General features: G+C 32.2%; 1 protein-coding gene across 1 annotated transcript; it reads left to right on the plus strand.

The window, feature by feature from the left end:
* The first annotated feature begins 136 nt into the window (after positions 1 to 136).
* Positions 137 to 12,860, plus strand: LOC111696976 (TBC1 domain family member 1). The gene is made up of 16 exons (XM_023466820.1): positions 137 to 165; positions 622 to 769; positions 3,219 to 3,283; positions 5,283 to 5,356; positions 5,642 to 5,745; positions 6,519 to 6,645; positions 6,975 to 7,091; positions 7,470 to 7,564; positions 7,888 to 8,019; positions 8,147 to 8,232; positions 8,423 to 8,534; positions 10,259 to 10,343; positions 10,401 to 10,489; positions 11,161 to 11,258; positions 11,658 to 11,990; positions 12,058 to 12,860. The coding sequence occupies exons 1-16, from the start codon at positions 137 to 139 to the stop codon at positions 12,149 to 12,151; spliced, it is 1,788 nt and encodes a 595-aa protein (XP_023322588.1). The 3' UTR covers positions 12,152 to 12,860.
* Positions 12,861 to 13,208: the final 348 nt, after the last annotated feature.

The raw sequence follows: 13,208 nt of genomic DNA on the forward strand, positions 1-13,208 counted from the left end.
ATATATTATAAGTAAAGTAATAACAAGGTAAGTTAGAACAGTGGATTCAGCAGGAGGGGAAACTATGAAAAGAGAACTAGCAAGAAGACGGCTAGCAAGGTAAGTTAAAACAGTGGATTCAGCAGGAGGGGAAACTATGAAACTAGCAAGAAGACGGCTAGCAAGGTAAGTTAGAACAGTGGGTTCAGTAGGAGTAGAAACTAAGAAAAGAGAACTAGCAAGGTAAGTTAGAACAGTGGGTTCAAATGAAGTAAAAACTATGATAAAGAGGTAGCAAGGTGGTGACTGGTAAGTTAAACTTACAAATGTGTCTCTAACATACCCTGAATGGAGGATGGCGCTATGATGTTGGAAATTCGGTTAATTCTAGGTAATTAAAACACAGAGAGCAACAACCGGTCTTTAAAAATGGCGTTCAAACTAATAACTTGAAAGTTGAAAGCCAAAGGGTTCTGTTCTGGGATGCTAGATGGGTTGATCTACCGAACAATCCAGAGATGATTTCAAGGCTGCGTCGAAGCATTTTTCGTTAATAATTAATAATCCTTGATTTCCACGGATTGATGGTTGATCTTTTTATTTATTTATTTATTTATTTAAAGTTGTTAATATTTATTTTAGACTGGCTGCTGAGAGAATAGAAGAGGAAGATCTAAAAGATCTAACGTGTTCACCCTTATCAACAAGTCCTCAGATATCTATATTCAAGAAGACAGGAGTTAAATCCCCAAACTGTGATGTTACAACCTCAAGACAACATATTTACAATGTAAGTTTTCGTTTTTAATTCATAATTACCATTTCGAAAATTTTCTCAAAGTTTTAAAAAATGTGAACTTCAACATTAGAGAACTTACATTTTTCGTTGTTTTTTTGGATGATTTATTTTCTCCAAAAGTTCAAATTTATTTAATTTATATTAAATTCTGAAAAAGTTTTACTTTTTTGAACACATTTGTATATACATCGTCCAGGTTTACATGCATGTAGACTTGTAAGAGGGGTTGGGTTCAGGATTCTTACTTAATGAATGAATAAACAATCTACTAATTTAATCTAGTGTATCAGGTTTTTTGAGCGCTTTTTACCATTTTTCTTTAACTTGTTGCTTTTCAAGTCGTAATTTTTCATCCTACTCGCGAGTTTTTTTGTTTAAAATGGTGGATTTTTTAAAGATAACGTCGATCTTTTTTCCCAGGCAAAAATTTTCCATTTTCGGGGGGAATCTTTGGTTCGTTTTATTTTACAGGATATGTTACATTGTCATTAAAAAAATTATTCCTAATTTTGATGAATTGAACAGTAAGCATCGAACTCTGTATCTAGAGGAAGTATATATCTTGAATATTTTCAAGTATTTAAACAATGATTCATTCCTGGCTTGACCTGGCTTTTAGATATATGAGATAAACAAGTGCAATTAAACAAATAATTATTACGTGTCAATATTATTATCACAACACGTCAACATAAACAGATATATGACGAAAGTACCGAACTTATTTGAACTATTTTCTACGTTACAATTAGTAATGATGATGATGATAATAATGATAAAGATTAATAGTTACGATATCACCAACACTTATGTTTGAGTTAAACACATAAATCAAATTAGGACAAAATCAACGTATTAGTTTTTTAAGCCGGGACTACAGAGTACGACAAGAAAATTGTATTTTTAATAATCGAGTTTTTTGTTGGATTACATTTGCTAAGAAACAATTTATTTCAAATGAAATGAGCTTAACTTTTATTTTGTCTTTATTAATTTGAAAAGTTCAATATTAGGTTTTATTTTTTTATTATTTTTGTAAAATATAAGAAAGCAACATTTAATTAACAGAAGTTGGAATGTTTCTATGTTCAAATATATTAGTTTATTTTATTTTCACAATTTGTACTCTAAGATTAGTATTTTCAGTAGTTTTTTTTTTCTTTCCATCGTAGGGGGGGGGGGCTGAGGGTATTTGGATTGTTATTTTATTATTTCATTGTAAAACTAGCAATGAAGTAAAAATAAAATGTTCAGTAAGGAACTGATATCTCGCCACTAACTCTAATTTTCAATTTCTCGCATTTTGCAATCTGATGTTTTAGACCTTGGATAGTTTAAACTTCAAATTAGAGGTTGGGGGCGGGATTTAATTTCTGTTGTCGACATTTTAGCTTTGTTTTATACATCTATATTATATATATATTATATGCATGAGGTTGTGTATAAAAAGATAAGGTTTGAGTACAGTTCTATTTTGCTTTCACAGCTTTAAACATGATTATCATCAGAAATAAAAACTACAGGGACTATCATCAATCAATTAATGTTATTGTAAGTAAATAGCGGAGTATGGGGATGGGAGGGATTTATTAACCAGGGTTTATTAGGATAACTATCTTGAGTTTACTGGGATGACTTTCTAGAGTTTACTTGGATGACTATCTAGAGTTTACTGGGATGACTTTCTAGAGTTTACCGGGATGACTTTCTAGAGTTTACAAGGATGACTATCTTGAGTTTACTGGGATGACTTTCTAAAGTTTACTTGGATGACTATCTAGAGTTTACTTGGATGACTATCTAGAGTTTACTGGGATGACTATCTAGAGTTTACTTGGATCACTATCTAGAGTTTACTGGGATGACTATCTAGAGTTTACTTGGATGACTATCTAGAGTTTACTTGGATGACATAGAGTTTACTTGGATGACTATCTAGAGTTTACTGGGATGACTATCTAGAGTTTACTGGGATGACTATCTAGAGTTTACTTAGATGACTATCTATGGTTTACTGGGAAGAATACCATGGTATCCAACTATTGTTTATTATACTGGATGACTGGTTTGGGAATTGTTAGATCTGTGAATTATATTGGATTGTATATTATGCTTATATTACATAATATATATCTTGTCACCCTCTCCTTATATATTCGATTTGTGTTCAAGGATTGGAGAGGGTAGGAGGAGGGTACTAGTAGTAGATATATCTCACAAGGAGTATGAAATAGAAGGGAGAAACAACTGACGCGGCACGCCCTACCATATGATTATACATGCCTCGCAGACGGTACTCCATTTGTAAAAGAAATAATCAGAATAGGTTATTGTATACGCGGTAATTGTACATCAGACAATTATTTCATATACAAATGGAGTATTGATGTCGATGTTAATGTTCATGTGTATAACCATAAAGTATTTTTTTCTGTTTTAGAAAGTGGTGACACCAGGAAAGAAGAAAGCAGAAAACCAGAAGCCCCATCAGCCTAGAAATTTTAGGTGGGCCCAAATAGATTATCAAGTACAATAGGTGGCAACAGAGAAATGAACCAATTATACACAACGTCACAAGTGTCAAATATAACAAGGAAAACGAAATTATCTCACATTAGTTGACATGTTTTCCAAGATCAAATAAAAAAGTGTAAAAACAGAAAATAAAGAACACATAAAATTGCACTTATTTTACTGTAAGATAAGCACTTTATTCTAAAATTATCACTATTATTGAAATTTTGTCGGACACAAAAACTGAATTGACAGAATACAGCTGTACTGAGAGTGTACAAATTCTACGTTGCCAACTATTGTATTAGAATCTATTTGGGTGGGCCAATTTATAAACTAAGTTTTATTACGTTTTTAACATGTCTTCATTTTTTTTACGTCAGCAGTGCTTAGGATCCGGATCCGATGTATCCACAAGATTTTGGCTTCCTGCATACGGATCCGCAAAATTATGGAGATCCACGGAACAACCCAAAACTGCAAAATAATGTATTCTCAAAACCCAAATCTGAACTATTAAAAAAGACACATTTTAAAAAAATTCCTTATCTCTGAATGGTTCATTAAGTTCTAGCATAAAAATGAGCGAAAAAAAGACAAATTTTCAAAATTCTGCTTTGTTAAAAAAAATCAGTAAATTTTAAAGAAATAACCTGTATCCGAATCCGGATCCATTTTTTCCAATGCGGATCCAGGATCCGGATCCGCATCAAATGGATCCTAAGCACCTTACGTGCTATCGACAAGAATAAAGTTTTGAGAACTTAAACGCCTTTTATGCAAAATAAAAACACGCTTTCTCACTCTGAGTCCTGGGTGTAAAATGAAAACTAGAGGAGTGATGACTTACGACGTCGCAAAGCTATTCTTATAACTCCGAAACATATAGTCTTGTTACTTGCTTTAAAGGGACTGTAAACGTAATGTCTAGTGGTATGTCCGATTAACAATGGTACACCTAAAACTTTCGTCTGATTAAGAATTAATTATTTATCAATGTTTTTGTTCTTAAACTGTTTATTCTCAGTTTTGGTTTCTCACAATAATGATAAAGCAGCTAAATCAAACCAGTTTCAAGTTATAGATTCGACCACATTATTGATATGATTAACGGCTTTTAAGGGTGCCATTGTGAATCAGGCATGGCCCTTTTTTTACGTTCACTTGTAATTGCTCCTACAATCTTTTTAATGTTTTTGTTTGTTTTTTGAAGGGAGGGGATTAGGAAACGAATAGGGTTTTGATCATTCACATTCGCTGCGCGGTCCTCCTTTCAGATTATAATTCTACAATCTACATACAGGGTGTCCCATATCATATTTGATCGCCAATGGGTCTAAATTACGATTTTTGAGACTAATCAGAAAATTTAAGAATATTGAATCATTTTGTAAAATTGAAAAATACTTGCATAAAAAAGCTAGGTTTTTCGAGTATTATGTGTTTATTTCGGCGTTAAAACTTGGATATAGTCTAATACGCACTTATTAAGATATGGAATAACCTGCCACTTGATTTAAAAAGAAGTGCCTCGTTAAGCATATTTTAGAAAAGTTTACTTGAAATTTTATCTGACGCCTACATCTCAAAGTGCAATAAACCCTCATGTTATTCTTGCGAAAAATAAATATAGAACTTTGTAGATTTTTGTACATGCTTAATCTTATTCTGTTAAACGTACTAAACTTTAAAATTGAAAAATCAATTATTTTGTCTTGCTGCACCTCGGTCTCTCTAAATTTAACTAGTAATCCCTGACTCATTGTAAACTTTCAAAACGTAGTAATATTCATCATATTGTGAACGTTTTAATATTAATCAGGCGGGGATAATCCCAAAACAGCTAATCACCTAATTGCTATAATACATACATATAGAGAACTTTTTAAAATTAGTTGCAGATTTTTTGCCTGTAACATTATAACTTGTATGTGTATTTTCAGCAATAAACTATATTTATCTTATCTTATGTGCCACGCTCTGTATCTAGGGAACTATGGAAGACTGCAGTAAAGCAGCAAATTCTTCTTAACAGGATGGAGAAAGAAAACCTGAAGATGCAAGGTAACTGCAGTAAAAACTAGCCTACTTATCTTTATACACGGTTATCCATTAATATGTTACTTCAGAGACGACTGCACGGAATCTATTCAATATTTTCTTCAAATAAACTTATCCCTGCAACTGCAATTTAGTAAGAAGCCTCTTCCTTCGTTTGAAAAATTGGAACATCAAACATGTTTTTAGGCTACAAGAATTGGTTTCCATGGTCTAATAAACGTATCAATAAATTGTAAAAATTTATTTATAATATTTTTGTATAAACATTATAAATTGTTATTTGTTAAGCCCATGAACGAGTTTTGGCTGAGAAACGTCTGAAGTTAGATTACGAAGATTTAATTCCTCTTTCCCCACACCTTGTACAACAGTGGGACACTATACTACAGAAGGTAGAGTACAACAGTGGGACACTATACTACAGAAGGTACAGTACAACAGTGGGACACTATACTACAGAAGGTACAGTATAACAGTGGGACACTATACTACAGAAGGTACAGTACAACAGTGGAACACTATACTACAGATGGTACAGTACAATAGTGGGACAATATACTACAGAAGGTCAGTACAATAGTGGGGCACTATAGTACATAAATATCATTAGGACGGTAACGATGAAAATAAGTTACGATTTTTCAACCCTGGAAACTGTGTTATATAAAGAAATAATGCATATTTATTGAATTTTGGCAAGATTAAGTAGTTTCGGGATAAAAGAAAATGTAGACTTTTCATGAAATTTGAATTTTATACTTTGAAAGATCAAGAATTTGGGTAGAAATTCAAACTGAGACAAATGGTTGAAACAGTAATTGAACAGTAATTAAATAAAATTAAAATTGTAAAATTTTCGAAGTCAAGAATTGAGTACTAACTCGAATGTTCTAATTCCCATATATATGTACTAGAAATTCAAGGCGCTTCGCGCCCTTCTTTCTAGCCTTAGAGGGCGCTTCGCGCCCATCTTCTAAATTAATTGTAAACATGTTCTCTTTGTGTACATCGTAAAACTAAACAAAAATAATTCGCGGATTTTTACAAAAAAATTCGCGGATTTTCAAAATTTTAAAAAATTTAATGACGATCGAATTTTATACGGATCCAAAAACAAAAAAATCAACTAATGTCTAAATCAAATATCATGTTTTTTTATGTTAAGGGAGGATTAAGCTATCGTAGATCTGAGATAAGAAGCTGTATAGGTCAGGGGGTTCAGAAGGGGAGACGAGGGGAGATATGGAGCTTAATTGTTGCACAATCAGGGGAGAAAACTCCAGTTCCAACAGGTCAGTGGTTTTTAAGATATCAAATATTTAGACAATTTTGTTTTTATTTAATAAATAGAAATCTTAATTTTTAACATCTTTTTGAATCTGTGAATCCTGCCCTCTGTTGATAAACCGCTAGTAACGATCAAAGACGATCTCTCTTAGTACTAGTAGTGTCTTAATTGTCAAAATTAGTGTTACACCTTTCATGTCCTTCCTAACAAATAATATGAATTTTTATTGTTGTCAAATATTGATTTTATCTGATTTTATTGGACGTGAATTAGAATTTTTCGGTTTTATTGCTTTAGTTTAATTGTTTTTAAATAATTAAAAACCATTTTCAGATGAGTTTGCGAGTAAGTTTAGTGAGTGGGGTAAAGGATATTCTGAGCTAAGATGTCAGCTAACTTCTCATCAGCACGCTATTCTCATAGATCTTGGGAGAACATTTCCTAATCATGGTTAGTTTTAACTATATTTCCTAATCATGGTTAGTTTTAACTATATTTCATAATCATGGTTAGTTTTAGCTATATTTCCTAATCATGGTAAGTTTTATCTCTATTTCCTAATCATGGTTAGTTTTAACTATATTTCCTAATCATGGTTAGTTTTAACTATATTTCCTAATCATGGTAAGTTTTAACTATACGTCCTAATCATGTTGAGTGTTAACTACATCATGATTACTTTAACTACATTTCCATTCCATGTTTATTTTTAGCTTAATTTTCTAGGTCAGGGCCCGTAGACTGCTTGGCATATCTAATCTGTTATTAAGGATATTTTTCTTGTGGTCTGGGCCCTGGACAGCTTTGTATATTTAATCTGTTATTTAGGATATTTCTCTGGTGCTCTGGGCCCTGGACAACTTGGCATGTTTAATCTTCTTAAATCCTATTCAATACTTGACCCAGAGGTTGGATATTGTCAGGTTAGTGTTCATAAATGCTGCCTGAAACCAGGGATTCATCTAGGATTAATATGGGATAAGATTTTACACTCAATAATCCCTTACTACCACCTAACACCACTTAGAAACCAGCAGTCTTAAACCTACTACCAAATCTTTTATTTCTCTATCCTCATTCCTCTTCAAACAGGATTCACAACGTCCAGCCTCTATCCTCCTCCTATACTAATACTGGTAAAGCATAATACTTAAAGCCTGTCCTCTCCCTTAACCAGGATACTACCCCTCCTTAAACCCCCCCCCCCCCCTTGAATCTGGAGACTTGATAGAACTATATAATTTAGGGTTTACCTTTCCTGGTTGGTTTACTCTTGATGCATCTTGAGGAGGAGGAGGAGGCCTTCAACCTTCTCAAGTTCATCATGTTCGATCTTCAGCTCAGGAATATGTTTAAACCTGATATGACTGGTCTCCAGGTAATATATTTGTAACATCGTTTTCGAATTTTTATATTCGACAGTTGTCTCTAATTTGCAGTAGGATCTCAAGGTGGCCTCCCCTCCACGACGTACTTTCACGTATTACTTGACCAAACCTTTTTAGGTTGCTATGTACCAACTAACCAGGTTGCTCTCTGAGACCCAGCCCGCCTTGTACAAACTTCTTGATAGGCTAGAGGTAGATCCAAGGTGAAAACACAACTTATATTAATACAGATCGGTTCCTTCTACATTAAAAAGAATAAATGATTTTCAACTTTTCATAAGAAGTGCAAAAAAAATTTTGATAAATAGTCACTTATCTAGGTTATTAGATTTGACATGATTTTTTTTTCGCGGAAAGGTATCTTTCATTATTTCTTAATCGTTTCCTGTTCAGCTTGTATGCTACTCCTTGGTTCCTTACACTGTTCGCTGCTCACTTTCCTCTTGGATTTGTCTCCAGAGTTCTAGATCTAATATTTATTGAAGGAAAATCAGCCATTATTAAGGTAATATTTGCTAGTAGGTTGCCGGCAGAACTAAGGTAGAATGGCAGAACGACTTAATACTAATAATGACCTCACAACGACGTTGCCTTGACGTCAGCCCCGACCTAACGCGACATCGCCCCATTTTTCTGACAAGATTTGTTGGTCGAGGGTCATATAAGTGTAGTAGGGGTCCAGGGTAGAGTACAAGATATCATTATTATTGAGGTAATAAGGGGGTCCTGGATTCTTATTGAATGATTGATTATTAGAATCTGATAACTCGCCTCAGAGATCAGAACTTTTGTGAAGATTATAAATTTGAGTAATGGATTGATTGAATGGATTAAAAATTTAGAGGATTTGTGAAATAAGTCTCATCAAGATGTTTAAATATTCCTTGAAACTTTTCCAACTTAGCTGAGGATAAATGAATAAATAATAAGCATCAAGACATCAGAGGGTTGAAACCGTATTCTAGTGTATTATCATTAGACCGATAAGGATTCAGAAATACAATAAACTAGTTGATAAATCTAAACGTTGTTTAATCCACTGAGTTACTTATATTTCATGCTTTCCCAAATTTCTATGTATTTTAGTCTATCTGTTAAATAAAGATAATCATTATGTTAGAAGGGTCATAGTTTTTCTCAGGTTTGAGATATTTTTAAATTGAATGTAACTTAATTTCAAGTTACACCTTATATTATAAGCTAAAAGCCCGATTTTCAATAGTATTATTAGTATATAGCGGAATTATTTAGCAGAGACAAATAAGAAAAATATATATACAAAATATATATAAATTGTTACTCGGATAAAGACCTAAAAGGCACACAGTTTGAATCAGGCGTGTTACTAATTAAACGGACTTGAAATCATGTTTACTCTTCCTTCATAATTTGGTCTGGTACATTCTACTGAATTTAAAGTGTTAAAACATTTTAGAAACCTCAATCTGAATTCAATAGTTTAATTAAATCAAAGTTTTAAACAAACTTATTCCTTGGTTATCATTTTGATGTTCGGATTGAGCTCTGGAATAAAGTTGGATAGACAGACTAAAAGATTAACTAAAAGATAGATTAATAGATAGGCTATATAGATAGACTAAAATATAGTCTAAAAAATAGATTAAAAAATAGACTAATAGTTAGACTAAAAGATAAGCTTAAAGATAGACTGATGAATAAACTAATGAATAACTATTAGGTAGACTAACAGATAGACTAATGAATAGACCAATAAATAAACTGTTGTTTAGACTAATAATAAGAATAATAAATAGACTCATAGATAGACTAATAGAAATACTAATGGATAGACTAAAAAATAGATTAATATATAGACTAATATTAGACTAAGATAAAGACTAAAAGATTGACTTAAAATAAACTAATATATAGACAAATAGATAGAATAATATATAGACTAAGAGATAGACAAATAGATAGTTTGACTAATTGAAAGATAAAGTTGCCCTTTAATTTTCAATTTTTCATTTTTTTCCTGAACTTTGCAAATTTTATGCCTCGGAGGAGGGGGGGGGGGGGTAGTAGTTCTTATTTTGGTATTTAAATCAACCTTTTACTTTGCAGCAGGAGCATTTAGATTTTAAGTCCGGCAATAGAGTTCAGGTTTTTTTGAAATTCCGTTCATAATAAATTTTTTTCGGCTCATATTTTACTGTAGGAATGCGATTAAATATTGTTGAGAATAATTATAAAATTTTCTTGTTCTAGGTTGGGACGTGTTTATTGGTCCAGGCATCGAGATCTCTTCTGTCTTGTGACTCAATAGAGGAAATCATGGATACAATCAAAACAGGTAAACGTTTATTAAATAAGTGGATAATTTAAAATGTTTGATATTTTATTTGTTTAGAGCTGCCTGGGCTTCCCAAAAGTAGTTTAGAGGATGTGATAAAGCAAGCTGCGAGTTTAAATGTTTCAAGACAACTCAAAACTTACGAGGTATTATAAATTACAAATCCAATTCCATTTTAAAAGTTTTTCTTTTAAACAATCCAAAGGTAGAATTTATAGAAAACAGAGTTTAAGTTGAACTAGGTATGTCTAGTTTAACTACTTTTCTGATGAATTCTCGGCTACTCTATTCTCGCTTTGAATGATAAATTTTTATAAAATTTAAATTCAAAAATTCTTATTTTGCTTGGCTAGACCCTTCATAATGAGAAATCAAATCTAAATCCACTAAGGAATTACCCACATATTGTATTTTTATCAGAGAAAATATCTTTTTTCTCTTAAGCTGTTTAACCTGCAACAATAGGTGGGTATGCTAAAGTGGCAACATGGCTCAAATTTGGTCGTGTGCTGTGATCTTTACCAGCTGAACTTCACTGAAAATATATTTTTCTTTTTTCCCAAAAAAATATTCGTTAAATGATTGAATAAGTAAATTTTCTATAAAGCAAATCATGACATTGGTAGTGATCGGGCTGAAAAATCCGGATGTGGGTAAGACTTGAAACTCTAACCTTCATTTAGGAGCCTTAAGCCATCCCTGCAAATTGCAATTTAATTTTGATTTGATTTGATTTGATTTGATTTGATTTGATTTGATTTGATTTGATTTGATTTGATTTGATTTGATTTGATTTGATTTGATTTGATTTGATTAGGTTGAATACTCTGTGATCCAAGAAGAAATAAGTTTAAATGAAACCGGAACTGGAGAAAGCTACAAGGCTATTTCAACCCAAAACAACAACCTCAAAATGTAAGTATGATACAAAATTACATGACAATTGTTTAATTCCTCGTCGTAAAAAAAACCTCTTTTACTCTTTTTGTGATTTTATCGCTAAATTTAACTTGTTAAGTTTGAAAGAATTTAAAGAATTGTTGGGTAAAAATATCTAAATAAGGGAGGGAAAGCAAGGCGTAGTCACATCTTTCATTTATTTTTCAATTTAGTTTTAACACGATCAGGTGGTGTAATAGAGAAAGTTTTTTCAAACCAATTTTTTATTGCAAAAGATCTATTAAGTGCCATAAAATCTAGTTTATATCTCTATCTAATGTCACAGACCTTAAAAAGCTAATGTTCACACAAACAGGTTGCAAAAATGTTAGGATTAGAATTCCTTTCTCTGACCTTTAAATGTGTTTACTCTAGAGAGAACAAGAGACTCCTGGATAGGGTTTTAAGTCTGGAAGAGGAACTCAGGGCGGAGAAGGGGAAAAACAATCAGAACCTAGAGATACAGAAGGATACAGTAGAGGCTCAAAATATGAAGATTGAAGCGGAGAGGATGAAACTAGAGGCTGAGAAGCTGATGAGAGAGGCTGAAGAGATCAGATTAGAGGCCGAGAAAATGAAGAAAATATATGAAAATGCAAACTTTAACATTGAAAGAGAGAAGAATGAATTCAGGAACGAAAACGACGATGGAAATAATCAATTTGTTTCACTGAAAAATTCGAATGATGAAGTGCTCAAAAATAACAGGTAGGTCTAGGTTTTAAAATTTCTAAAATATTGGAAATCAAAGTTTTTTAATATCGAAAATATTTAGAGAATATACAGAGCAAAAGCAGAGTAGAGAAATTAACGGGAATATCTGTAAGAATCAAGTTTATGCAAACATTACAGATTCATCAATCTCATGATCCAGTTCTCTTGTAATAATCCATTCAGCTAGGGATCATTTCATTCGTGATCCATTTAAGCCGTGCTACACTTATTTCTTGATCCATTCTATTGATCCATTCATCTCTTGATCCATTCATCTCTATATCCATTTATCTCTTAGTCTATTCATCTCGTTACACATTCATCCTTTAATTCATCGTCTTTTGATCCATCGTTCTCATAGACTCATTCTCCAGTCTTCTCATAGACTCATACTCCATTCATCCTTTGATTCTTCCTTCTCATAGACTCATAATCCATTCATCTCTTGATCCATCCTTCTCATAGACTCAATCCATTCATCTCTTGATCCATCCTTCTCATAGACTCAAAATCCATTCATCTCTTGATCTTTTCTTCTCATAGACTCATACTCCATTCATCTCTTGATCCATCCTTCTCATTGACTCATAATCCATTCATCTCTTGATCCATCCTTCTCATAGACTCATAATCCATTCATCTCTTGATCCATCCTTCTCATAGACTCATACTCCATGCATCTCTTGATCCATCGTACTTCTAGTCTTTTCATTTTTTAAACCATTTCTGATTTTTAAATAGGTTATAAATATAATGAAAATTCGAGGTCCAGCAAATATTTCAAATTCCTAAAACCAAAAACTTTTATTATGAAATCTAACAGAATGTAACTAATTACTAAAACTCGAATTTTTAATTCTAACAGTGCGTATAACTTATTTTTAAAAATAAGTTTGACATCTTACCTCGAATTTTAAATTGCAAAACTTAATGTGCCAAACTAAGTGCCTACAATCCTTAACAGATCTGAGTCTATTTTATTAATGAACTAGTGCCATAAATAGTAACTATATAATTATGCAGATATAAATATATTATACATAAAATCAAAATGTTGACCGTAATAGTTAGTTTTCCTTTCATTAAATATAACGAGTGAATAAAGTTCTTTTTACTGCTGAAATATTAATTCTCTCATCCTTTTGTTTTCGTTCAAAGTCGCAACAATTTGTTAAAATTTTAATTTTTTTATCAGCTTCCTGTTCAAATAAA

The sequence above is a fragment of the Eurytemora carolleeae genome, unplaced genomic scaffold (genome assembly GCF_000591075.1).
Source record: "Eurytemora carolleeae unplaced genomic scaffold, Eaff_2.0 scaffold35, whole genome shotgun sequence".
Classification (NCBI taxonomy): Eukaryota; Metazoa; Arthropoda; class Copepoda; order Calanoida; family Temoridae; genus Eurytemora; species Eurytemora carolleeae.